The sequence below is a fragment of the Caretta caretta genome, chromosome 4, assembly GCF_965140235.1.
Source record: "Caretta caretta isolate rCarCar2 chromosome 4, rCarCar1.hap1, whole genome shotgun sequence".
Lineage (NCBI taxonomy): Eukaryota > Metazoa > Chordata > Testudines > Cheloniidae > Caretta > Caretta caretta.
In genome coordinates, this window is record NC_134209.1 from 37,056,973 (window position 1) to 37,082,305 (window position 25,333).

Consider the following 25,333-nt stretch of genomic DNA (forward strand, 5'->3'; position numbering starts at 1 on the left):
CCTCAACAAGGCAGACAAAATTGTCCGGCAGCTGGTGAAGAAGTGGCTGTTCCTTCCGCAGAGAGCCAGCAATGAGCTGGTCTACATTGGCCACAGGCATGGTGGTGCCAATGGGCCTGCATGGGCGACCTGTGTCACATCGTGGTGATCACCCACGCCTTCTGCCTGCTGATGTGTCCCAACGCCATTGTAAGTGTCATAAATATAAAGGGAAGGGTAAACCCCTTTAAAATCCCTCCTGGCCAGAGGAAAAATCCTCTCACCTGTTAAGGGTTAAGAAGCTAAAGGTAACCTCGCTGGCACCTGACCAAAATGACCAATGAGGAGACAAGATACTTTCAAAAGCTGGGAGGAGGGAGAGAAACAAAGGGTCTGTGTCTGTCTGTGTGCTACTTTTGCCGGGGATAGACCGGGAATGGAGTCTTAGAACTTTAGTAAGTAATCTAGCTAGGTATGTGTTAGATTATGATTTCTTTAAATGGCTGAGAAAAGAACTGTGCTGAATAGAATGACTATTCCTGTCTGTGTGTCCTTTTTGTAACTTAAGGTTTTGCCTAGAGGGATTATCTATGTTTTGAATCTAATTACCCTGTAAGGTATCCACCATCCTGATTTTACAGAGGTGATTTCTTTACTTCTATTAAAAGTCTTCTTGCAAGAAAATTGAATGCTTTTTCATTGTTCTCAGATCCAAGGGTTTGGGTCTGTGGTCACCTATGCAAATTGGTGAGGATTTTTACCAAACCTTCCCCAGGAAGTGGGGTGCAAGGGTTGGGAGGATTTTGGGGGGAAAGACGTGTCCAAACTACGTTTCCCAGTAAACCCAGTTAGAGTTTGGTGGTGGCAGTGGAGATCCAGGGACAAAGGACAAAATTAATTTGTACCTTGGGGAAGTTTTAACCTAAGCTGGTGAAAGTAAGCTTAGGAGGTTTTCGTGCAGGTCCCCACATCTGTACCCTAGAGTTCAGAGTGGGGGAGGAACCTTGACAGTAAGGAACATCGCAGCAAATGCCCTCCATGATGCAACAAAGAAGCGGATCGGCAGAGCCCCCTCCAACCAAGACACCACCACCTTCCTGAGCGGTTCCCTGGATGGCGAATTCAGACGGGACGGACGCAACATCGCTTCACTGTGGTCCCATGCTCGCAATGCCACGCGTCATCTGGGGAAGCGCATCGGCTGTCGCTGGGAGTGGTGCGAGGAGCACCAGGAGCTGGGTGTCCTGGTGCCGCAGATCAGGTCCAACAACAACAACATCATCACCCCAAGCACCAGGGGCATGCTGGAGAGGACCTTGAAGGCAGCCATCCACTCACTGTACATGGAAACCCTGAAGCGTAAACCAGAACAGGGTAAAGCCTTCGAGCAGTGGGACCAGCAAGTGGGACGCCAGCAACAACTTCCTCACCGGGGGCGGCTTCACCCATTTCACCGACTGGCAGTTCATCCGTGCCCGGCTCAACTGCATCCCACTCAACGGAGCCATCCGCCACGGGAACCGAGACAAGCATTGCGGGAAGTGCGGCTACTCCAACGAGACCCTGCCCCACCTCCTGTGCAGCTGCAAGCCCCACTCCAGAGCCTGGCAGCTGCACCACAATGCCATCCAGAACCGCCTGGTGAAAGCCATCGCGCCTGGGGGAGGTCACCGTGAACTGCGCCATCCCAGGTACTGACAGCCAGTTGCGACCTGACATGGTAGTCACCGACGAGGCCCAGAAAAAGATCATCCTCGTCAATGTCATGGTCTCCTTTGAGAACAGGACCCTAGCCTTCCGCGAAGCCCGAGCTCGTAAGCTGGAAAAATACGCCCCCCTGGCCGACACCCTGAGAGCGAAGGGCTACAACGTGCAGATGGAAGCCCTAATTGTCGGAGCCCTGGGTGCTTGGGACCCCTGCAACGAGCATGTGCTGCAGACCTGTGGGATCAGTCAATGCTACGCACGGCTCATGAGACACCTCATGGTCTCGGACACCACCCGATGGTCCAGGGACATCTACATTGAACACATCACCGGCCACCAACAGTCACAGGAGGTGTGAGCCAGTACGACATCGTGCATCAACTATGGTAAAGGGACTGAGAGACTTTTTCCATTGGACCATATGAACTGGAACCATAAACTCACTGAACATTAAATCCCACCAAATGAGGGTAAATCCATCCTCATCATCGTATCCACTCATTAAACTCCACACCTGAACATAGCCATTATATGAACAACATACCCCCATATCTCAATGTCTGTACTTTGACCCGTTAAACTTTTACTCCCAATCGGGGAGATTGCCGATTATGTATTCCTTACGCCATCCGTTCCTAAACTGAATTTCGCACCCCTTGATAATCTGTACCTTATTCCCTGATAACCAGAAACTTCTATGCTTAAACTCTGTACCGTTTTCTTTTTACTTTAACATCATCTTATTAAATTTAAAAAGACACATTTTAGAGAACAACGGGTGGACCCTTTCATGGTGAACCAAGCTGTTAACATTACATAGCACATGTGCTTTCGGTACAAGGTCGCATTTTGCCTCTTATATTGAGGGCCTGCCAGTTTAGTGTGAGAGATCACACACACAGGGCCAGGCAACCAAATTCAGCTTGCAGGCAGCCATGGTAAGCCACAGTCTTTTGGCTTCTTCAATCTTCACAACATGTGGGAATGGTTTCAAACAGCAGCGCCCTCCTTTCCCATACCAAGCACCCGTTGGGTTGGCCATTTAAAAGGAGGAGCTGCGGTTTTCGGGTTAATGTGCAGCACAAACCCAACTAACCCCCTCACACACACATACCCAATTCTCTGGGATGATAGCTTCACCCCTCCTCCCACCACGTGACTAGTATCAGGGAAGATCCCTAGCAGCCAAACACGAATAGTTCAGCGTGAACAGGCTTCCCCCAACACCGTGTGGCTAAAAGTGGGGATGATTTCTTTTCAGCCACAGGCAAACAGCCCAGCAGGAACAGTACCTCTGAATGTCCCCTTAATAATGTCCCTGGAGGATTTCTGCTCCATTCCCAGACACATTAACAGACTTTTCCAGTAGCTGTACTGGCCGCGAATGCATCCCAAGTCTTCAGGGCAAAATAATCATTAAACATGCTTGTTTTTAAACCATGTATTATATTTACAAAGGTACACTCACCAGAGGTGCCTTCTCCAGCTTCATGGTCTGGAAGCCAGCCTTGGGTCCAGGGTGATAAACAGTTCCTGGCTGTCAGGGAGAATGGTTTCTCCACTTGCCTGTTGTGCACTATACTCCTCCTCCTCTTCCTCCTCTTCCTCCTCCTCCTCCTCATCTTCCTCACCCCAAAATCCTCATCCCTGTTGCGTGAGACTCCCCCCTTGCAGGTGTCCATGGACAGTGGTGGGGTAGTGGTAGAGGAACCCCCGAGAATTGCATGCAGCTCATTATAGAAGTGGCATGTCTGGGACTCTGACCCAGAGCAGCCGTTTGCCTCTTTGGTAGGCTTGCCTAAGCTCCTTAATTTTCATGCGGCACTGCTGCAGGTCCCTGCTATAGCCTCTATCCATCATGCCCTTGGAGATTTTTTCAAATATAACGGCAATATTCGTCTTTTGGAATGGAGTTCTGATAGCATGGATTCATCTCCCCATACAGCAATCAGATCCAGTACCTCCTGTTGGGTCCATGCTGGAGCTCTTTTATGATTCTGGGACTGCATGGTCACCTCTGCTGATGAGCTCACCACACTGGCCAAACAGGAAATGAAATTCAAAAGTTCCTGGTGTTTTTCCTGTGTACCTGGCTAGTGCATCTGAGTTGGAAGTGCTGTCCAGAGCAATCACAATGGAGCAATATCGGAGGCCAAAACTGTTGAATTGCGTCCACACTACCCCAAATTCGACCCGGTGATGTTGATTTCAGCACTAAACCCCTCGTCAGGGAGGAGTACAGAAATCGATTTTAAGAGCCCTTTAAGTCGACAAAAATGGCTTCGTTGTGTGGATGGGTGCAGAGTTACATTGCTCTAACGCTGCTAAATTCGACCTAAACTTGTAGTGGACACCAGGGCTAAGAGACTTAGGAGCCTACAGCATGGTCTACACTCTGTGCAATGTACTTCGGTCCACTTAATTTCCGGTGTAGACATAGCTACATCAGCAGATGAATTCTTCCAGTGACCTAGTTACAGCCCCTCAGAGAAGAGAATTAACTACACTGATGGAAAGTCCCTTCCATTAATGTAGGAAGCGTCTGCACTATAGTGGTACTGTGGTAGAGCTGCAACACCATAGCTGTGCCCCTGTAGCATAGACATATACTTAGTCCCATTTTCAAAATTGATTTAGGCACTTAGGGCCAGATTTACAAATGTATTTAGATATCTAAAGATGCATATAGGCACCAAATGGGATTTACAGAAGTGCCTATGCAGGTTAGGCACCTAAATACCATTGAAAGTCATTTTTAAATTAAGGGCTAATGTACAAACTTTCTTTTTCATATGCCAGGAGATAAAGGACTTAAGTAGTTTCTCAGTCACAACACAGTAAAGGAGCAGGCACAAATTCATTTTTTAAATATCATAATAAATTTAAAGAACAGGGTTCCTTATATAGCAGATTAGGAAGTTAGTGACAAGCTAATAAGTGGAGTAAGACTGAAAGAATCTTTACCCTGCTCTGAACATGGCTACTGACATATTACACTAGCCAGGCATGAGTATCACTGTAATATATTTCTCATCCATTGTTCTATGGTGTGCACATTTCCTATTGTTTAGAATTCAACTTTTAGTCATAGCACACAAGAGTTTCTGAAGGAAGTTTATACTTTTGCAATCACTGACTATCCTGCTTGTCACTAAAACAAACTTTTTAAATTTTATTTTCATTGTTCCTAGACAATAAACAACATAGATCATTCTTAATGTGACGTTCCCAAGTAAATAAGTGGAATTGTCTGGGTATGTGGCATTGTTTGGCAATCTTAACTGTGCATTTCCATACTTTAAACTGTGCCCTTCAATTCTCAGTAATTACTGGCTTGGGATGGATAACAAATTCTTTTGTATAATACAAGTCAAATTAAATAATTATGTCATTGAAATTAATTTGAAAACTACCTCTTTTTGAAATTAATAGACATAAATAAAAATGGCATATTGTTACTTACTGAGTTATATCATACTCCCCAGGTCCAGGCCCTGCTTGAGCCTTAAATTCACTACGTTTTCCTGTTAAATTACCAAAATGTACTCCTTTATACTTCATGGCAGAATAAGTACCATTCTGAAAAATAAAGATAAAGACATTTTACAGATTGTGAGCCAAATTTTCTACCCCAGGTCTCTAACATACATAACTTAAAAATATAGACAGATCTGTTTCCCAAGTGTGATTCAAGGGTTATTACACTGCATCTTGGTTTGTGTACATCAGAGCTGATCATAAAAATTCCAGAAAAACTTGTTTTTGTATAAATCTGCCAACTTATCAAAAACAAACATTTTGTGGAAGCAGTTCCATTACAACCAAACTTCTGATGGACCCCACGGACGTTTCCTGCCTGCTTGCCCACCTGGCTTCTCAGCACCCTGCTAAACCAGAAGCCTCACAGCTTGGGAGCGCCAGCTCCCCTTCAGCTCACCAGGTGGGCTACTAAGGACCCAAGGCTTCCCAGGCTCCCTGGGTGCCCAGCAGGCTACCAGGCTGACTGCCATGGAGCTGGAGACTGCAGAAGTGAGGACTGAATTTGACATAATTCCTATCAGTTTCAATCCTTAATAGCTGGTATGAAACTGACCAGACTCTCATTTGGGGGGCAGCCAGAAATCCCAGTTTGCACAGTTCATGTTTTGGTGGAATGTTGTGGAATCTCATTACCATGATCATCTTTGAGATTTTGGCTTTTCACCCCAAATTGGGAGAAAAACATTTCTGAGGAACCAAAATTCAGTTTCCCTATGTGCTCTAGTGCACATAGATAAATCTTCAAGTAGTATTTCTTAATTCACATCTCTCCTAAAATGACCATACGTATTTCTGTATTTACTAAAGTTAGTGCCCTCATTTTAGCTTTCACATACAGAATAGTTCCCTAGTCAGACCGTGTCACATCAGGTAAACAGTCTGTAGCTTTCTCAGAGACACACCCATAATTGATGTGAAAAAGCAGGTGCCCATTTGCAGTTCCCCTCCAAAATATATGGACTAATAACCCCATATAACACAAAATACAAAAAGGACAAATATGCCAAAACTTAGATGCAGCATTCTGCATCAAGTAATAACCTTTAGCCCCTCCATGCCACTCATCCATTATCTGTCCAATTATACCATGTTTATGGCAGCCACACACTCATCACTCTAGCAGTCAAATGCATAGAATCATAGACTTTAAGGTCAGAAGGGACCATTATGATCATCTAGTATGACCTCCTGCACAACGCAGGTCACAGAATCTCACCCATCAACCCCTGTAACAAACCCTTAACTTATGTCTGAGCTATTGAAGTCCTCAAATCGTGATTTAAAGACTTCAAGGTGCAGAGAATCCTCCAGCAAGTGACCCGTGCTCCATGCTGCAGAGGAAGGCGAAAAACCCCCAGGGCCTTTGCCAATCTGCCCTGGAGGAAAATTCCTTCCTGACCCCAAATATGGCGATCAGCTAAACCCTGAGCATGTGGACAAGATTCACCAGCCAGAAATCCAAAACAGAATTCTCTGTAGTAACTCAGATCCCACCTCATCTAACATCCATCACAAGCCACTGGGCATATCTACCGCTAGTAGTTGAAGATCAATTAATTGCCAAAATTAGGCTATCCCATCAGATCATCTCCCCCATAAACTTATCAAGCTTTGTCTTGAAGCCAGATATGTCGTTTGCCCCCACTGCTTGCCTTGGAAGGCTGTTCCAGAACTTCACTCCTCTGATGGTTAGAAACCTTAATCTAATTTCAAGTCTAAACTTCCTGATGGCTAGTTTATACCCATTTATTCTTGTGTCCTCATTGGTACTGAGCTTAAATAATTCTTCTCCATCCATGGTATTTATCCCTCTGATATATTTATAGATAGCAATCATATCTCCTCTCAGCTTTCTTTTTGTTAGGCTAAACAAGTCATTGAGTCCGCCTTTCATAAGACAGGTTTTCCATTCCTCGGATCATCCTAGTAGCCCTTCTCTGTACCTGTTCTAGTTTGAATTCATCCTTCTTAAAACATGGGAGACCAGAACTGCACACAGTATTCCAGGTGAGGTCTCACCAGTGCCTTGTATAACGGTACTAAAACCTCCTTATCTCTACTGGAAATACCTTGCCTGATGCATCCCAAGACCGCATTAGCTTTTTTCACGGCCATATCACATTGGCAGCTCATAGTCATCCTATGATCAATCAATACTCCAAGGTCCTTCTCCTCCTCCGTTACTTCTAATTGATGCGTCCCCAGCTTATAACTAAAATTCTTGTTATTAATCCCTAAATGCATGACCTCGCACTTTTCATTATTAAATTTCATCCTATTACTATTACTCCAGTTTACAAGGTCATCCAGATCTTCCTGTATGATATCCCGGTCCTTCTCTGTATTGGCAATACCTCCCAGCTTTGTGTCGTCCGCAAACTTTATTAGCACACTCCTGCTTTTTGTGCCAAGGTCAGTAATAAAAAGATTAAATAAGATTGGTCCCAAAACCAATCCTTGAGGAACTCCACTAGGAACCTCCTTCCAGCCTGACTGTTCACCTTTCAGTGTGACCCGCTGTAGTCTCCCCTTTAACCAGTTCCTTATCCACTTTTCAATTTTCATATTGACCCCCATCTTTTCCAATTTAGCTAATAATTCTCCATGTGGAACCATATCAAATGCCTTACTGAAATCGAGGTAAATTAGATCTACTGTGTTCCCTTTGTCTAAAAAATCTGTTACCTTCTCAAAGGAGATCAGGTTGGTTTGATACAATCTACCTTTTGTAAAACCATGTTGTATTTTGTCCCAATTACCATTGACCTCAATGTCCTTAACTACTTACTCCTTCAAAATTTTTTCCAAGACCTTGCATACTACAGATATCAAACTAACAGGCCTGTAGTTACCCAGGTCGCTTTTTTTACCTTTCTTAAAAATAGGAACTATGTTAGCAATTCTCCAGTCATACGTTACAACTCCTGAGTTTACAGATTCATTAAAAATTCTTCCTAACGGGCTTGCAATTTCATGTGCCAGTTCCTTTAATATTCTTGGATGAAGATTATCCGGGCCTCCTGATTTAGTCCCATTAAGCTGTTCGAGTTTGGCTTCTACCTCGTATGTGGTAATATCTACCTCCATATCCTCATTCCCATTTGTCGTCCTACCATTATCCCTAAGCTCCTCATTAGCCTCATTAAAGACTGAGGCAAAGTATTTGTTTAGATATTGAGCCATGCCTAGATTATCCTTAACCTCCACTCCATCCTCATTGTTAAGCAGTCCCACTTCTTCTTTCTTTGTTCTCTTCTTATTTATATGGCTATAGAACCTTTTACTGTTGCTTTTAATTCCCTTTGCAAGATCCAACTCTACATGGTGTGATGGGGCAAGGTCAGATGGATATAGAAAAGTAGTGGGAGATAGATATATTAGCTCCAGGCTAAACAAATCCCTGGTACCAGGATAAGTGAAATGGCAGCTGCTCCAGGTCAGTTAAGACACCTGGGGCCAATTGAGAACTTTCCAGAAGGTAGGGAAAAGGCTAGGTTGATTGGGACACCTGAAGCCAAACAGGGGCTGGCTGAAACTAGTTAAAAGCCTCCCAGTTAGTCAGGTGGCTGTGCATGTCAGGAGCTGTGGGAGGAAGTTGTGCTGTTGGAGAGGTTGAGTAGTACACACCATATCAGGCACAAGGAAGGAGGCCCTGAGGTAAGGGTGAAGCGGAGCTTGAGGAAGTGAGGGCTGCTGTGAGGGAAGTAGCCCAGGGAATTGTACATGTCATGTTTCTAAAAGGTCAGCTACCATAGCTGATACTATTAGGGTCCCTGGACTGGAGCCTGGAGTAGAAGGTGGGCCCGGGCTCCCCACCACCACCTTTGCCCCCTGATTAATCACTGAGACTGGGAGACAACAGAGACTGTGCAAGGAAGGATAACTTCTCCTTATCTCCCTCGCTGGCTTATGATGAAAATGGCTCAGTAGACTGTGACCCTTGTCTCTAGAGAGAGAAGGGTTACACGCAAGGTCACGGTGAGCCTCTGAGGCTAGCGAAATCCGCCAGGAAACGTGGGACCCACGGAGGCAAGGACAGAGCTTTGGCACAATGGCTTTTGGCCTTTCTCGCTTTATCCTACATGTTCTGACTTCAGTGAGGTAGCTTTCCTTGCTAATCCCTCCCATCTTCCACTCCTTGTAGGCTTTCTGCTTTTTCTTAGTCACCTCTCTGAGATGCTTGCTCATCCAGCTTGGTCTACAACTCGCCTATGATTTTTTTTCCCTTTCTTGGGATGCAGGCTTCTGATAATTTCTGCAACTTTGATTTGAAGTAATTCCAGGCTTCCTCCGCCTTTAGATCCACAAGTTTTTCAATCCAATCCACTTCCCTAACTAATTTCCTTAATTTTTTAAAATTCGCCTTTTTGAAATCAAAAACCCTAGTCACAGATCTATTTTTGTTTATCCTTCCATTTAGTTTGAACTGAATTAGCTCATGATTGCTCGAACCAAGGTTGTCCTCTACAATCACTTCTTCTATGAGGGCCTCACTGCTCACCAAAACCAAATCTAAAATGGCATCCTCTCTTGTCAGTTCAGCAACTACTTGGTGAAGGAATCCACCAGCTATCGTATCCAGGAAAATCTGAGCCCTATTATTATTACTAGCACTTGTTCTCCAGTCTATATCTGGGAAGTTAAAGTCTCCCATGATCACACAATTCCCACTAGTATTTACTTCTTTAAAAACATTAAAGAGATCTCTATCCATATCCATATCCACATCGGATCCTGGCGATCCATAGCACACCCCAAGCACTATCCCAGGGCAGGCTCTCATAGCTTTTTTCCCCAGTGTGGTTTTTGCCCAGACAGACTCTGTCTTATCCAGTCCATCACTTCTTATTTCTTTACAGTCTACCTCATCATTGATATACGATGCTACTCCACAACCTTTGCCTTTATTTCTGTCTTTCCTAAATTTCCCTTCAATACCTGTACTCCAGTCATGACTACTAATCCACCATGTTTCTGTTATCCCTATCATATCTGGTTTCACTTCCTACACCAATAGCTCTAGTTCCTCCATTTTGTTACCTAGGCTCCTCGCATTAGTGTACAAACATCTTAATTTTTGCCGTTTGGCTTCGCTCACATTCTTTACCCAATTAGGCACAGACATTCTACCGCCAATATTACCTGTTAGATTGCTATGTACACTGCCCTTCTGCCCTATGTCCATTCTGCTACCCCCGGCTGTATCCTTTCTTACTTCGTTTTCTTCCCTCTCAAAGAGCACAACTGGCGTGGAGATTACCTGGACATCTGGCCCGAATTCCTAGTTTAAAACTCTCTTGATCAGTTGTGCCATCCTCCATCCTAGAAATCTATTTCCCTCCTTACTCAGGTGATGTCCATCCCGAGAGAATAGTCCTCTGTCTATGAATGCTTCCCAGGGGCCATACATCCCAAAGCCCTCCTTGTAGCATGACTGCCTGAGCCATCTGTTGATTATCATAATCTTGTCACACCTTTGTTGCCCTTCCCTAGGAACAAGCAGAATCCCACTGAAGATCACCTGTGCCTCAATTTCCTTTAGCATCTTCCCCAACCTGGCATAGTCTCCCTTGATATGTCCCAGCGAGAATCTAGCCGTATCATTTGTTCCCACATGAAGGATAATCAATGGATTCTTTCCTGCTCCCGTTAGGATTCTCTTCAGCCTCAGGTCCACATCCCGTATCTTAGCACCCAGCAGATAGCACACCCTTCTGTTCTCTGGGTCAGCTATTGTTACATGCCTGTCTATTTTTCTCAGTAATGAGTCATCAATCACATGGACCTGCCTTTTCCTGGCAATGGTGCGATTCTCCAGTCTATCCCCTGTTCCATCTGGCCACAAGTCCTCTTGATTCATATTGTCCCTTGCAAATCCTCTGCATCCCATCCTGTATCCTCCTGGGGCTCCTATTTGATGTTATCTCCATTGACTCTTGCCCTCTTCCAATAGGACTATCTGCTCTTCTATTTTTCCTTGCCCTCTCACCTTCAGTGACCACCTGCTGTGCCCCTTCTTCATTTTCCAACTCTGCAAACCTGTTCCTGAGCTCTATTTCTCCTTCACTGCCCCATCTTTTTCTCTGCCTGGTTCTCCTAGTCAGATGCTTCCACTGTCCACTTTCCTCACCCAGCAGTATCCCCTCAGAGTTCTTTGGTCCTGCTTCCATCTGCAAGTATGAGCTTTTACCTTCAGCCTCCTCAAGTCTTTGCTCCATCATCCGCTCGAACCCCCTTCTAAACTCAACCAGAGTCTCCACCTGCATCTCCAATCCTAGGATCTTCTCTTCCATCAGCTCTATCAGGCGGCATTTCATGCAGACGAAATTCTGTACAGGTACCCCCTCCAGGATATGTACATGCCACAGCTTCTCCATCCAGTCATCTTCATAGTGTCTTCCACTACTTGGGTCACTACCACTGCTGCCTCTGTGTCTGTCATAGCCTTCTCACCTAAGTCTTGTTAGTCTGGGAAACACCAACCAAAACAAAACACCCACCCACAGCAAAACAAACCCCCATATAACATTCAGTGGACTTTAGATAACGTAGACCAGAAGAGACAGGTCCCTTAATGAAAGGCTGTCAAACAACTGAAATTTCATCTTCATGTCACATCATTCTGCCCCACTATCCATTCATGTCATGCTCCAATTTCACATTTGTGCCAGGTGACTGGTTACATAAATAATTTATGCATAGGTCATGAGTCTTAAATGGCTGGAGAAAATATGTACAGCGGTGTAAAACTCACCAACTTTGGTTCACAGGGTGTTTGTGCAAACCTTTTATTTGGTTTGGGTTGTTAACACCTGAGTTTTGCATTCAGATGTATCCAAATATTTGAAGTAAAACTCAGTCAAGACCCCTGAATTTCACCCAATTTCATGTCAAACATTTAAAAGCACAAACATTAAGAAATAACTGTTAAGAACAAAGGCTGAGATTTATAAAGGGGTTTGAAAAAGTTTGGCATGAAATTCAATGGGAGTTGGACACCTGATCTTAAAGTGCCTTTGAAAATCCCAAACAAAAAATATAAAGTTTTTTACAACAATTCCAGACACTTAAAACTGGAACCAGAATGAACATAACTGCCTTCTCAGAAACATGATGGGATAGTGATCCTTGGATACACATTATTGGTATACAAGACAGATAAATTAGGTTAAAGTGGAAAAGATGGTATATTAGGCAGATATGGTAGCAGTGCCTCTAGTCAAGAGTGACATAAGCCCATTTTCAGCTGCTTAAAATAGTGCTAAACAATCATTCAGGCTGACAGTTCCCATGCCTGGTCTTTGAGTTTTTTAAACTTTTGGCAAAAACAGTTCAGCAATTTTTAAGAACAAATTTAGAGAAAAAAAGGTAGCTTTCCCAATATTGAAAAATCTTTCCATTTCTTTGAAGAGCTCTAATTCTTCCACGGTTTGGAATAGGGACTTGAGCATCAAGAGGCAGTCAGTCCTGGAATCAGAAAGGCGCCTTTTGCTTTCCCCAAGAAAATCCACCCAGAACTTCTTGACTTATAAGCCTCTGAAAATCATCATCTTCATTTATGAGTAAATGGTTTTTAGAGGTTTGCTGCTAGAATTTTCAGACGTTCTGTCTGCACTATGCATGCCCCAGCCCCAGAGAACACCTGCATGCTCATGCACCAAGTATGCTCCCATGTCCCACTTGGGTTTCTTTGTAGTAGGCACAGAGCTGGAACTTCAGATAGGACACATGCACAACAGCATCCTCTTCCCTCTGGCGTAGGGGAAGGAATCTTTTCTTGACTTCAGCCAAGCACTTTCAGTGACTGGTGTTCATAATTATGTAAACGTACTATTGAGCAAGGCCTCAGATTTAAAAGGTAGGTAAATGTTCTCCTCATTTTACAGAAAGGGGACATGGCATAGCTTGTACAAGAATACTTCTAGCATCCCGGGACTAGAACCCTGTCTTCAATATGGCTCTAAGTCCCATCCGTTTAAGTGACACTGCATTTGAGAATGAATATTACAAATCTGTATGCTTGGCTGTGCTGTCTGAAACTACTAGATCACACTCCCTTCCAGAACCAGGAATCTAACCAAGGAATCCTGATTCCCAACATTCTTCTGATGTCTAGAAAATAGTTGTGTAAGTCACAGGCTTCCCTCTAATGACTGGTCCACATAGAGGATAACAGCCTAATACTGCTATCAGTTACTCTCATAAGTGGTAGAGATCTGTCCTGTGAATCTTGAGATCCTGGATTCAAACCTTGCTGATGACCCATGAGTAAGTCATTATTATTCCATGATGGAATGAGAGGGGGGGGTTTTCAGCTTGCTTTTCAAAAAATATAGTAAATGACATGTAAAAACTACATGAAAAAGATTAAAGTTGCAAAATCATACCTTCAAAAAAGTTAGCAGAATTAGGCTCTTCCTTGCAACCTTCTGAGTGTATGCATTATGGTACAGTCTTTAGTTACAGGATCACATACTTTTCTACATGACCTCTGCTTTATCCAGTTCAAAGGGTGGAGAGTGACTGAGGCAGAGGGTTGCAAGAAGTATTGTGTTTCAGACACTGAACTATGACCTAGAACAGCTGGGTTCTATTACTCAATCCGTCATAGTATCAGGGGGTAGCCCTGTTAGTCTGTATCCACAAAAACAACGAGGAGTCCGGTGGCACCTTAAAGTCTAACAGATTTATTTGGGCATAAGCTTTTGTGGATAAAAAACCCACTTCTTCAGATGCATGGAGTGAAAATTACAGATCCAGGCATTATTATACAGACACATTATTATACTGGCCCTTTTCTTCATGTGTCAGACTCATAATGCATATGCTTACAACACCATCAGAGAATGCTGTTACTCTCATCTACCTGAAAACATGCGCACTCCTTCAACTACTTGCCCAGAGAATAAAACAAAACAAGAACCAGAATACTTGATGGTGGAATGCATATTTAAAGGTTTCGTCTTCCATATATAGCAATGCACCTAACAAATATAGTGCAGCATATATTTTCACATGTTAATCCAGACCCATAAGTATAATCCATAAATGGTTTCCACATGTTTTCAAATAGATCTCCCTTCCTTGCATATGAAAAAAATCATTATCCCAAGAGATGCAATCTGAGTAAGGCTAACTGTCCATTCAGCCTCTGTTGTGAGAGCCCTGTCTTTCCAATATCTTAAAAATTATTCTCTTTGCCGCCATTAATAGACTCTGCATCCAGGATGCTGTCCTTGGTGAAATGTTAGTCCAAGCACATATACTGTTTAGTACAAACAAAGTTTGATTAGCAAAAGTCCTTGTTCAAGAAGGATGATCGTCTTCCCTGTCACCTTTTTCCAATATGCACATGAATTCACAGATCTGAAAACATAGGGATAAAATGTCTGACATAGTTTTGACCCCGTTGTCAAAAATGTATAATTCCTGGATGCATTCTACCCATTTTCAGGGGTACCTGCTATACATTAAAATTCAAATGCTTACAAATTTTACATAGAATTTTGTCAACTGTTACAAAATTAAGAAACCAAAATATTTTCCTTTCTTGTGCACCTCTACCTCACTTTCACCTCCTATAACTGGCATAAGATGCCACTATTATATATATAGAAAAATTATATAAAATAGATTCTTGGTGAGAACTACCTCTAATTTTCACAGTTAACAGGACTTTAGCACCATCAGGTGACTTCTGTCAGGCAACATTTACTATTGTTCTAGTATATAACCACAACTGTAAATAATGCTTTTGTTCAGATATGGCTAGATCCAACTTTATTTAACTGGAAAAGATTAGGGCCAGATCATCCTGTGGGGATCTGTGCATGGCGCAGAACCTTCCCACAGCAGGAAAAGTCCGGTCCATTTGAACCACTCTGGCTAGGTGTCAGAGGACCCCCAAAGCTTGATAGCCCTGAACTCCAACATATCGTCCACGATCTGTGGAGACATTGGGTGACAATAGCCTCACACCAGTCAGTCTTAATTTCTTTGACCACTTAATGGGTGAAATATAAATGTCCTTCAAATGGAATCCCATCCAGAAGAACAGCTGCTGTGAAAATAGCAAGGTTGTGGGGGGCGAACGGGGGAAAATTTTAAGAAAGAATACGCAGAGCTATAGCAAGGATATCAAGGCCCATTAAGAAGGAAAATGGACACAGGTAGACTGTCATGTTACTAGGACATCATTTCATTAATATGTTTTTGCTTTTCTCTCAAGGGAAGCAATACCTGGCGAGCTAATAACTTCATACAGTGCAAGAGTATCTGGCCCATAGTTAAATTCCATTCAGAAGTATATATTAAAGACACATATGTATTGAACTTTTTATATCCTGAATGTCCTTGAAGTATATACAAAGTCCTTTTGTTATCCTATAAATAAAATGGATGGTGTGTTTAATGATAGTGGTATTGGAAATCATGTAAAAATTTAAAAAAAAATTTAAGAGAGACATTACAAAGTTATAGCAGGAATTCTCCTACTTCATACAAAGCCTGCTTTAAAAACTCTGGCTTATTCCACAGTAGTCAATGGGAGTTTTGCCATTGATTTAAATAAGGCAGGATTTCACCCTATCTTTAAAAATTATTTTCCATGAAAAATTGAAAAGGACACTAAATTAAAAATATTTTCTATGCATCTTTTAAATTTGAACACATTGCATGATTAATAGGAAAATTATTTGTCTTGCTCCCTTACTAATTTATTTTTTAGCACACATTATGTAATCTAATAGTGGTAGGAAAGAAACAGTGCCATCCAGAGGATTCAGGGGCCTGGGGCAAAGCAATTTCGGGGGCCCCTTCCATAAAAAAAAGTTGCGATACTATAGTATAGTATATTGCCCCAGGGCCTGGGGTAAATTATCCCACTTGCCCCCGCCCCGGGCGGCTCTGGAAAGAAAACTAATCAGATATGTACTAATTTAAAAAATGTCTTAAGCAGCCTACGCTCAGTACATAACAACTATGTTGCCCCAACTTCAAAATATTGCTATAAATGCCTTTAGTAATGCTTTATACAGTAAAATGTTTAAGACATATGATTTGTTCAATGAGCAATTTTAGAATTGCTTTATTTAGTTTACAGAAGTTCAAAATAATTTTCATATTTGTGCTTTACCCACATGCTTAACTTAAGTGTCTTCTTGAATTGGGTCTTAGTTTGCTAATTATTGGAAACTGAGTATGTAAGGAACAGATGTATTTTCATTTATTATATATCATTTATTCAGCACTCAAAAGTGTGTTAGGCACTTCATAAAACAGATACAATGGTACAGTCCCTATTCCAAAGGCCTTATACTACAATTTTAGATGTGACCCTGTAAAGGGATAGCACGAGGAAAGGAAATCCGATTTTATAATCCGATTTTGTCAGTTATGGTATGTGAACATCTTGATGGTTCCATTAAAGTTAATTTCTACAGTATGTTACTCATTTTTTAAGACAATATAGAACAAGTCAATTTTTAGAGATATGGATGAGGAAAATGGTGGCCCAATGAAAAACAATTGAAAATCATTCATATTCAGCATACAGAGCCAAAATCAAATCAAGTAAGGAAACACAAAAATAAAGTAATTAAAATGCATCAATCAGGAAAATTACATTTTAATGCAATTATATTTTTACCTTTAAAAAAATATGTAGCATTACCAGCTGCTTGTCTTCTGAGCTCACTATGCAAGGTTAGGTCTTTCTTCACTTGAAGACAGACACTGTCTAACATATAAAATTTCAGGAAATAGAAACTAACTAATGATAAAATCCCCAAAGGCAAACCTGCATGAGTTGGCATTTTAATTATGTATGCATTGTGTATTTGGATTAAAAAGACATGCAACATCACCTTCCGAAAAGGGAAGTGTGGCAAAACAATGAATTGAGAAATACAGAAGTAGTTTTAATGACAGACACTCTAAAGTTCATTATCACAGTGATTTGTCCTATATGTTATTTTAATGACCTAAAACTTTCTACTCAGCCCCTACAGCTTACTTCATAATTATGCAGACCTTTAGTTTTACTATCATGGCATGATTATCTGATAAAGTATACAAAGTTATAAACCTATATAAATGTAAATGAATTACTGAATCTCTTGTATTTAAGGTTATTGAACAACCTTCATAAAGAATTAACTTTTCATTTATTACTAAGCTCAATGTTACTGTCACCAGTGGCTTTGACAAAGATTAAATCATCTACGCATTTTTTAAATTTTTGAGATTTTTTTCCTGATGGAGTGTCATACAGTATGCTTTTTTCATTCCACACTGAAATCCAATACTTAAATGTTTAGAAATATGCAAGAATCTTCGAGTCCACAAACATTTGACATCAAGAGAGCATTTTTAGTGATTCAAGCAGTTCCACAATTTTAAAGGTGATCCAATAACTGCCTATTCTTTTTCAACCTCAAAACACTTTAAAAACATCATCATCTTATATACACAGATTAAAACTCTGCATTAAAAATAATATAAATTGACTGCTACTTAACTCACTACCCTTTGCATTACTCAGGTAAAATATCCCATCTGTAATGGAATTAAAAAGCCTTTTAGAAATACTGTCATAGACTGAAGAATAAATTGATGCACTCTTAATAACTCTAAATCACCAAGCTCTTTATGCCAAGAAGTGTTGACAATACCAACTTCAAGGTCACTGTCAACTTGGTAAGTCATTAGCAAATAAAATATGGCTTAATTGAAGCAAACTCAGCAAGGAGCTGCATTATTTTAAGTGAACATTGCAGTATAACTTGAAGAAGAATTACTAATCGCCACTCCCGTTGACAATGAAATAGATGAAGAAGGTGCTTTGTAACTTTTTTCTATGACTTTCCCGTAATTAAATATGGAAATAGATTCCGTGAAGAATTAAAAGTCCCAGAGTGCATTAATTTCAGGCACTAATGGACTGCCTTCCAGTGTTGAAGCACGCAGGTAGTTCCCAGCATGATTCCAACTTTAGCTAATATGTCAGTGTCAGACTCCAGCTGTATTCTTAGCTTGAATACCCAACTTTGAAAAGCAGATTTGGGATGATTCCACATGCTGTTTTAAATGGACGAAAAATGTGTGTTTCATATTCTGAAATGTTACCTAAAACTTTATGTATGTGTTGTCATAAAATGGCTTGGATTAAAGCTGTGACCTAATTGCCTGAAGATGTGGACAAACTAACTACACATACACACGGCTTATGGAACCTTTATAACCAGCTCACTCACAAATTACATATTTCATGAAGTAGTGTAAATAAACTATACTTTTGTATAATGTATTTTAAAATATATTTAAAGAAATCTTTAAAAAAATAATACACCTGATTTAGCTATTTTTCTTCCCTTTTCCTAACTTGAGCTGCTAATGCCACCATCTTCACAATGGGAGTAAGCCTTTTGCAGATCCTGTTACTTTAGAATAGAGAGCAGCTCTCAGGTCAGACCTCTCCATTCTGCTGCTCTATTCATCTAGTCTGTCCTTATCACATTGTACCAGCACAGTTCCCTCCAACCACTATTTTATGGGCAAACAGCCGATTTCCAAAGAGTTCCCTAAGTCCCAGCCTGACACTCCCACCAGTACATCACAGCAGCTGCCAACATGTGAACCCTTCACATGGCTCCCTGGAAGAAACACAGAAAATAAACCACCTTTTTTTAAAACTAACTCTTAGAGCACTGTGATCAGTTTAAACAACATAAGTATTTGTATTATAAAAATAGCAAATGGTTATTTTCATTAAAGTCTCTGCAGAGCTCCATCAGTATCAAAGGGTCTGGCCCAGTATCACAAGGAGGAGCGACAGATTTTTATTAGTACTGCATATAAGCCACCCTAATCGACCAAAGTACCTAAATATGTTTATCTTAAAGCATGTGAGTAGTAGTCATCAGGCCTATGCACATGCTTATAGTTATACACTTGCTTAAGTGCTTTGCTGGACTGAGGCCTTAGATCAGGATGAAACTCAGAGTGCTTTGGGAATTCAATTGCTTATCCAAAATAGTACCCATGGGAAAAGACTAGGCCAACCCCAGGGAGTCACATGAGAACAGTAGCAGATGAGGGAAAGAAGGATCAGAAGGGAAGGTCTGGACTGAAGTAATGCACACATTAATATGAGAAAAACTATACAGTTCTCCCACACCATCTCTCTATAAGCAAAGAATCTCAGTAATCTAGGAAAAAGAGAAAGCAGAAATAGAAAAACAGACTATCACAGGCACTGCATAATACATACTGAAAGAAAAGAATACCTGAAAAATATTTTAAATATATTGTCAACTTTGTTTGGGCTTTTTATCATTTTATTTCTTTTCTAATATTGTTTTATATTGTTTTGTTAACTGTAAAACACTTAAGCCTCTTATTGGATGAAAGGAAACAATAAGTAAAAACTATAATTTAAACAGATACACCTTTTGTAAATATATAGGTGTTCTAAAATCAAATTTTCAAAAAAATTATAAAAAAAGGAACTCATTTATTACTACAATAAAACTCTCCAGTTCTGAAATGCTGGTGTATGTCTACCATGTATATTCACTGACGAAAACACAGACTGGGATTGCTATTGCTTATGTAGTCCCACAAGCAATATTTTCAAAATCAAGATATTAACAAATCCTACAGAAACTATTTACAGTATTAACCACACCTGGTTAGAAAGATTATCATCTGTAATATATAACAAACTGTTTCTATATTGAAACAAAAGTTACAAATCATAGCCTTAAAGTACCTCTATGTAAGAGAGCCCTCAAAACAAATGAGCAGTTGCCCAGTTCGACCCTTTGAGCCCTGTCAGACACAGAAGAATGAAAATACCTAAACATGATTACTTCTATCCTGAACAAGGCTGTAACCCAAGTCAGTGAGAGTTTTATTATTGCCTTCAGCACAGCCAGGCTCTCACCTGGTCTTTGCCAATTCCCAAAAACGGTATCCTGATCTAAAATCAGGCTAAAATGATTGAGGAAATCAAACAAACAAATCAAAAACCACCACAAGCACAAAAAAAAAATGCAGAACTGCCTCACTGTTAACTTCTCATAACCTATTCCTAAAGAAAGCAAATTAGAGACAGAAATTATTGGCAAGATTATCTACACTCATTTAGAAAAACACTTAAGCACCTTGTGTAGAGAAGTGTTGATAATCCCTACCAATAAGAGAACCCGTATTCTTCTGTATTCCCTTGCAAGGTGAGTTGTTGGTTTTTTTCCCTTTCTTCAACCAATGAAGGATACACACCGAGTTTATAAACTGAAATCCAAAGTTCTCACAGAACCTCTCAACATTTGTTGTCTACCTTGTCACAGAACAGTTACCTCGGAAGCAGTCAACCCTGTATGAATACAATCAGACTTGTCCACCAAATAGATAGAAAAGTCTCACAGTGCAAAATACTTGACAGTGTCAGGGTGAAGACACCCCAAATATATATGCAGTATAGAGAACCAGTAGTCAGGACTTTGACGAAACTATGTTGGCGGTGGAGAAAACTTTCTTCAACTCAATCATAGCCACAGTATTATTTTAAAAATTCTTTTCACCACCATTTGGCATTTATAAAGTAACTTGTACAGAATTCTCTATCCAAAATTTCAGAAACCCTGTTGTGTCCATTAATCTCAGTATTGATCAAAATGTTAAAAAAATATTCAGATTTATCAATTACAAAATGATTGACAATTTTTTAAAAATCAAAACCATTTTAAGTTTTTGGAAACTTTAATTTATTCTTTTACATTTAGAATGTAAAATGTCTAAATAAATATGATTTTTAAAGTTATACAGAAATGTGAATTTTGAATAAAACCTTGTATAGCAAGCTTTTGCCAGAGTGCTTTTTTCCACCCTTTTAAACAACCAACATACAGTAAGGTAGAATGCTCCAGTGAAACATTCCTGAGCCAGGAATTCTTAAATCTGATCCAAGCTCAAACACTAATTTTACTGTGCAGCTTTGAATGTCATTTAACCTATCTGTAAACTGAAATAAAATGTACCTTAATCACATAGGTATTTTGAGAGGTTATTTATGTTTGCATAGTGCTTTGAAAATGTGAAGTATTACATGAAGACTCTGCTGTAGTAGCAGCATAATACACCAATAGAAAATGGGATTTCAAATGGAAAAGCTAACAACTTCAACTCCTGTTCAATGTTAGCATATAACACTTGGAAATCATAAGGAACTGAGTCAACGTAATGACTCTGCTGCCCCCTAATGCACTTGCTGGAAAAATAGTTACAGGGAATAAACAGTAACTACAAAGAAGTGCTGAATTATTCCCATATTTATTTTTGTTAGTTACAAACTAAAAATTACTGTCTCCTGTTACGATGAATAAGATGAAGTTTTAAGTAATAAGGGCTATCTGTAAATGACTCAAACCCACAATGCAACTGTAACAAAGAGCAGTGATTATATGCCATTCAGCTAAAATACAGAACTTCGTATTGCATCTTGTTCAAGACAAATGCCACTGACTGGGACACTCACAGGACATCTTCATCACTACCCAGTGAACTGCACTACCTGTCTAGTTTAGGTAGTTTCACAGTCACAAACACACACCAGACTGCTTATCTTTCATCAAGGTATGTATTTATTCCTCTCTTACATAATAACATTCATTGTTCACTGCAGGTTTACAGCAACAGTAGGCCTCCATGCAGCTCTCACTCCCACACACAAGCTCACCCTCTGAGCCTCTTTCTGAGCTACCCCTTGCTTTCTATTTCCTCCCCTTATATTCTCCCCAATTACCTTGTTAGCCCAGTGATGGTCACCCAGGTTCTCACACTCCCCATACAGAAAGTGTATAATTGTCCTCAGCTGGGCCTGCTGCCTTCTCCAGGCTGAAGCAATGTCAGTGATTAGGATGCTGCTGATAGCACCCTGTCACAGACAACAAATAGAAATGGGCAAAAATTTACACAAGACAAAAGAAAAAGGAAAAGCTTCAAGAGACCTCTTCTAGAACAAGAGCACGGAATCTAAACACGTTTGCATCACATGCATTTTGCAGATGAGCTACATTAAGTGACTAGTGACTTATATACATTTGTACTGTTTTTGTTTTGTTTATGCAGAAAAATTTGTCAGTCTAACATATTGCCTTGGTTGGTTTTAATTCAGTTTAATTTTCATAAACTACAAACGTGTAATTCCTTAACTCTGAGAGATCCAGACATTTGGTCAAATCCACTCCAGCTGATCACCAAAAACAAAGTCATCCCACCAGAAATCCATAAATAGAAAATCCTTGTTAACTTACAAATCTTTTAAAGCAGAAATCACCATATAAGCTTGATGTGAGAGAACCAACAAATGACACACCACACATAGCTTTGTCTTCACTGCCAAAAAAGTTGTGTTTTTACTGTGTGATAACTAACACAGATAAGCTATCCCACTGCAAAATCCTAGTGAAGACATGGCACTGATGTTTTTAATTGCAAGGTGAGCTAAGCAAGGTCAATCCTATACTCCCCATCAGTGGTCAAATTCTCTATTTAACCTTGTGGTAAAAACTACATTGCCATGTCTTCACTAGGATTTTACAGCAGGACAGCTAATGTATGTTAGTTATTCCACAGTAAAGAGAATACTTTGTCTGCAGCAAAGACATATCATTGGCTTCAGGGGCTTTCAGCTATAGAGGGGACTTATCTGTCTGAAAACCCTTGAAGACAATAACTAATGTTTTGGGTAGGCAGTCATTGGGGATCAAACTAAAACAACCAAAATTTGGACAACAAGTCTTCATAGCACACTTAAAAAATAAAGACAAGGTCCCAATGTCCCTTGGAATAAACATTCTTTGCAAATCAACTGAGATTTGGATGTTTAATTCTCATAAATGTTAATGGAAGTCAAACAGCTAAATTCCTAAGAAATCTGTGAACATTTTAACCCATACTATTTCCTGATTTATGTTGACATTCTACTGCAAAAAAAAAAGTAGAGTCTCTGATGGGCAGGTAAGCATTATGATTAAAACAGGAAAGGTGGTGGCCAAAAGTCTAACAGAGATGCCATTTCTGTACTAGTGAGTTGTACAGACTTCTCTGTTGGGTCCTTTTTTACTTTGGACTCATGTTGGGTTTTTTCATTAAAGTTTCCAGATTTTACTAAAGAACATACTAGATTCAGAGATTCATAGATATTTAGGTCAGAAGGGACCATTATGATCATCTAGTCTGACCTCCTGCACAATGCAGGCCACAGAATTTCACCCACCGCTCCTGCAAAAAACCTCTCACCTATGTCTGAGCTATTGAAGTCCTCAAATCGTGGTTTAAAGACTTCAAGGAGCAGAGAATCCTCTAGCAAGTGACCCGTGCCCCATGCTACAGAGGAAGGTGAAAAACCTCCAGGGCCTTTTCCAATCTGCCCTGGAGGAAAATTCCTTCCCGACCCCAAATATGGCTATCAGCTAAACCCTGAACATATGGGCAAGATACTCGGGGTATTCTGTTTGTTTTTTACAGTGATGCTTTACTCTTTAAAAAAATAAATGATGGTGCCAAAGCAAATTAAGACCCTGAAAACACAAAACAGCCATAAAAGCTCTTGTGTTTCAGGGAGTAGGACTGCAAGACAGTGTTTCTCTACTGCCATTTCCCAATCTCCAGCATATAAGCAATTGTAATCAACCAGGGTTGAATTACAAGTGAACAAGACTTCCCTCAGATGTCTCTCCAGACAGTGTTACTCATTATTAAATCACTTTACAAAAGAATTAACCTCAAATTAGAGGCATGTGCAGTGGTGTCTCTAAACTTCAGGATAAACTTTCAACTTTGAGATACAGTCATACAAGGGTCTGAGCAGTCTGCCCCAGATAAAGCATAGGAGTTAAGCCCATTCATAACTTTAAGTATGTAAGAAGTTTCATTAAAGTCAATGAGACTATTCATATACTTTTAGTAGCACATTCACTTAAGTGCTTTGCTGGATTTGAGCCAAATGCTCAGCACATTGCAAGACCAAGCCCTTGCAGAGAAACTACAAAACATAAGTCAAAATCATACCGCTTTAAAATAAGATGATGAAAATGTTACACAAGTATTCCAGGTTCTGAAGGGGACTGTGCTCTAATGGTTATAGACCCTTCGGCATCATCTTCCCAGCCTGCCCCGTCCTGCCTCCAAACTTTAGAATGTCCTACTCCAGCCTGTGCCCTTATGTCCTCATCTCCCTCTTCTCCTGTTCCTGTCTTCCCCACCCCAGCTTGCTCTGTCTCTCTCCCCACTCTGCCCTCTTCCTCATCGATCTACATTCAAGTGTGGCTGCTTCCTCTTTTTCCTCCACACTGCCCTGGATTAGCAGGAGATGCATTGAGAATACAAAAGAGACAGCTTTCCCTGCTCTCAGTTGCCCCAGCAGCCCACATCATCCTTTGTGATAACTGGCAAATAATGAGATTATTAATTACTCTATGCACCATGCAAAGCAACCTGACAAAAATACAGAAGACTACAAAGCAAACTATGGATAAGAGTTTGACTATTATTTACTTGCCATTAGTTTTATTTCATCTACCACTCGTTCAGGGAAGAGACTGGGGTGAAGGGGAAGAATGGTAGTATTCCACTCTAGCTCTGGCTGCAATCCCAAAGGAAATGAATATTTTTGCTAAAATTATCAACATCAAAATAGTTTGTCAAAACTTCTAACTTGCTTCAGCATAAACAGCCTGTTTAGATACAGAAGTAGGGCTCTACAAAATTCACGGCCATGAAAAACGCATCACAGACCGTGAAATCCAGTTTCCCCACCATGAAATTTGGTCTTTTGTGTGCTTTTACCCTATACTATACAAATTTCACGGGGGGAGACCAGCATTTCTCAAATTGGGGTTCTGACCCAAAAGGGAGTTGCGGTGGTGGGGTGGGGGGGTTGCAAGATTATTTTAGAAGGGTTGTGGTATTGCTACCCTTACTTCTGCGCTGCTGCCTTCAGAGCTGAACGGCCAGAGAGTGGGGGCTGCTGACCGAGGGCCCAGCTCTGTGGGCAGCAGCACAGAGGTAAGGGTGGCAATACCATCCCATCCCATCCTTACTT

General features: G+C 40.8%; 1 protein-coding gene across 13 annotated transcripts in view; it reads right to left on the reverse strand.

Moving 5' to 3' along the window:
- The window catches only part of STPG2 (sperm tail PG-rich repeat containing 2), a 418,033-nt gene that overhangs the window by 379,918 nt on the left and 12,782 nt on the right, over nt 1–25,333 (reverse strand). For 11 of the 13 annotated variants that reach the window (XR_007356264.2, XM_048847110.1, XM_048847117.2 and 8 more), the window contains exons 5-6: nt 22,031–22,162; nt 5,150–5,265 (exon numbers count right to left, since the gene is read on the reverse strand). Coding sequence is in view for 12 of the 13 variants with exons in the window: in XM_048847110.1 (XP_048703067.1) it covers nt 5,150–5,265; nt 22,031–22,162 (248 nt within the window). In the remaining variant the exon portion in view is untranslated. The remainder of the gene's footprint in view (nt 1–5,149; nt 5,266–22,030; nt 22,163–25,333) is intronic. The other 2 variants (XM_048847111.2, XM_048847115.2) reach the window with 1 other exon arrangement.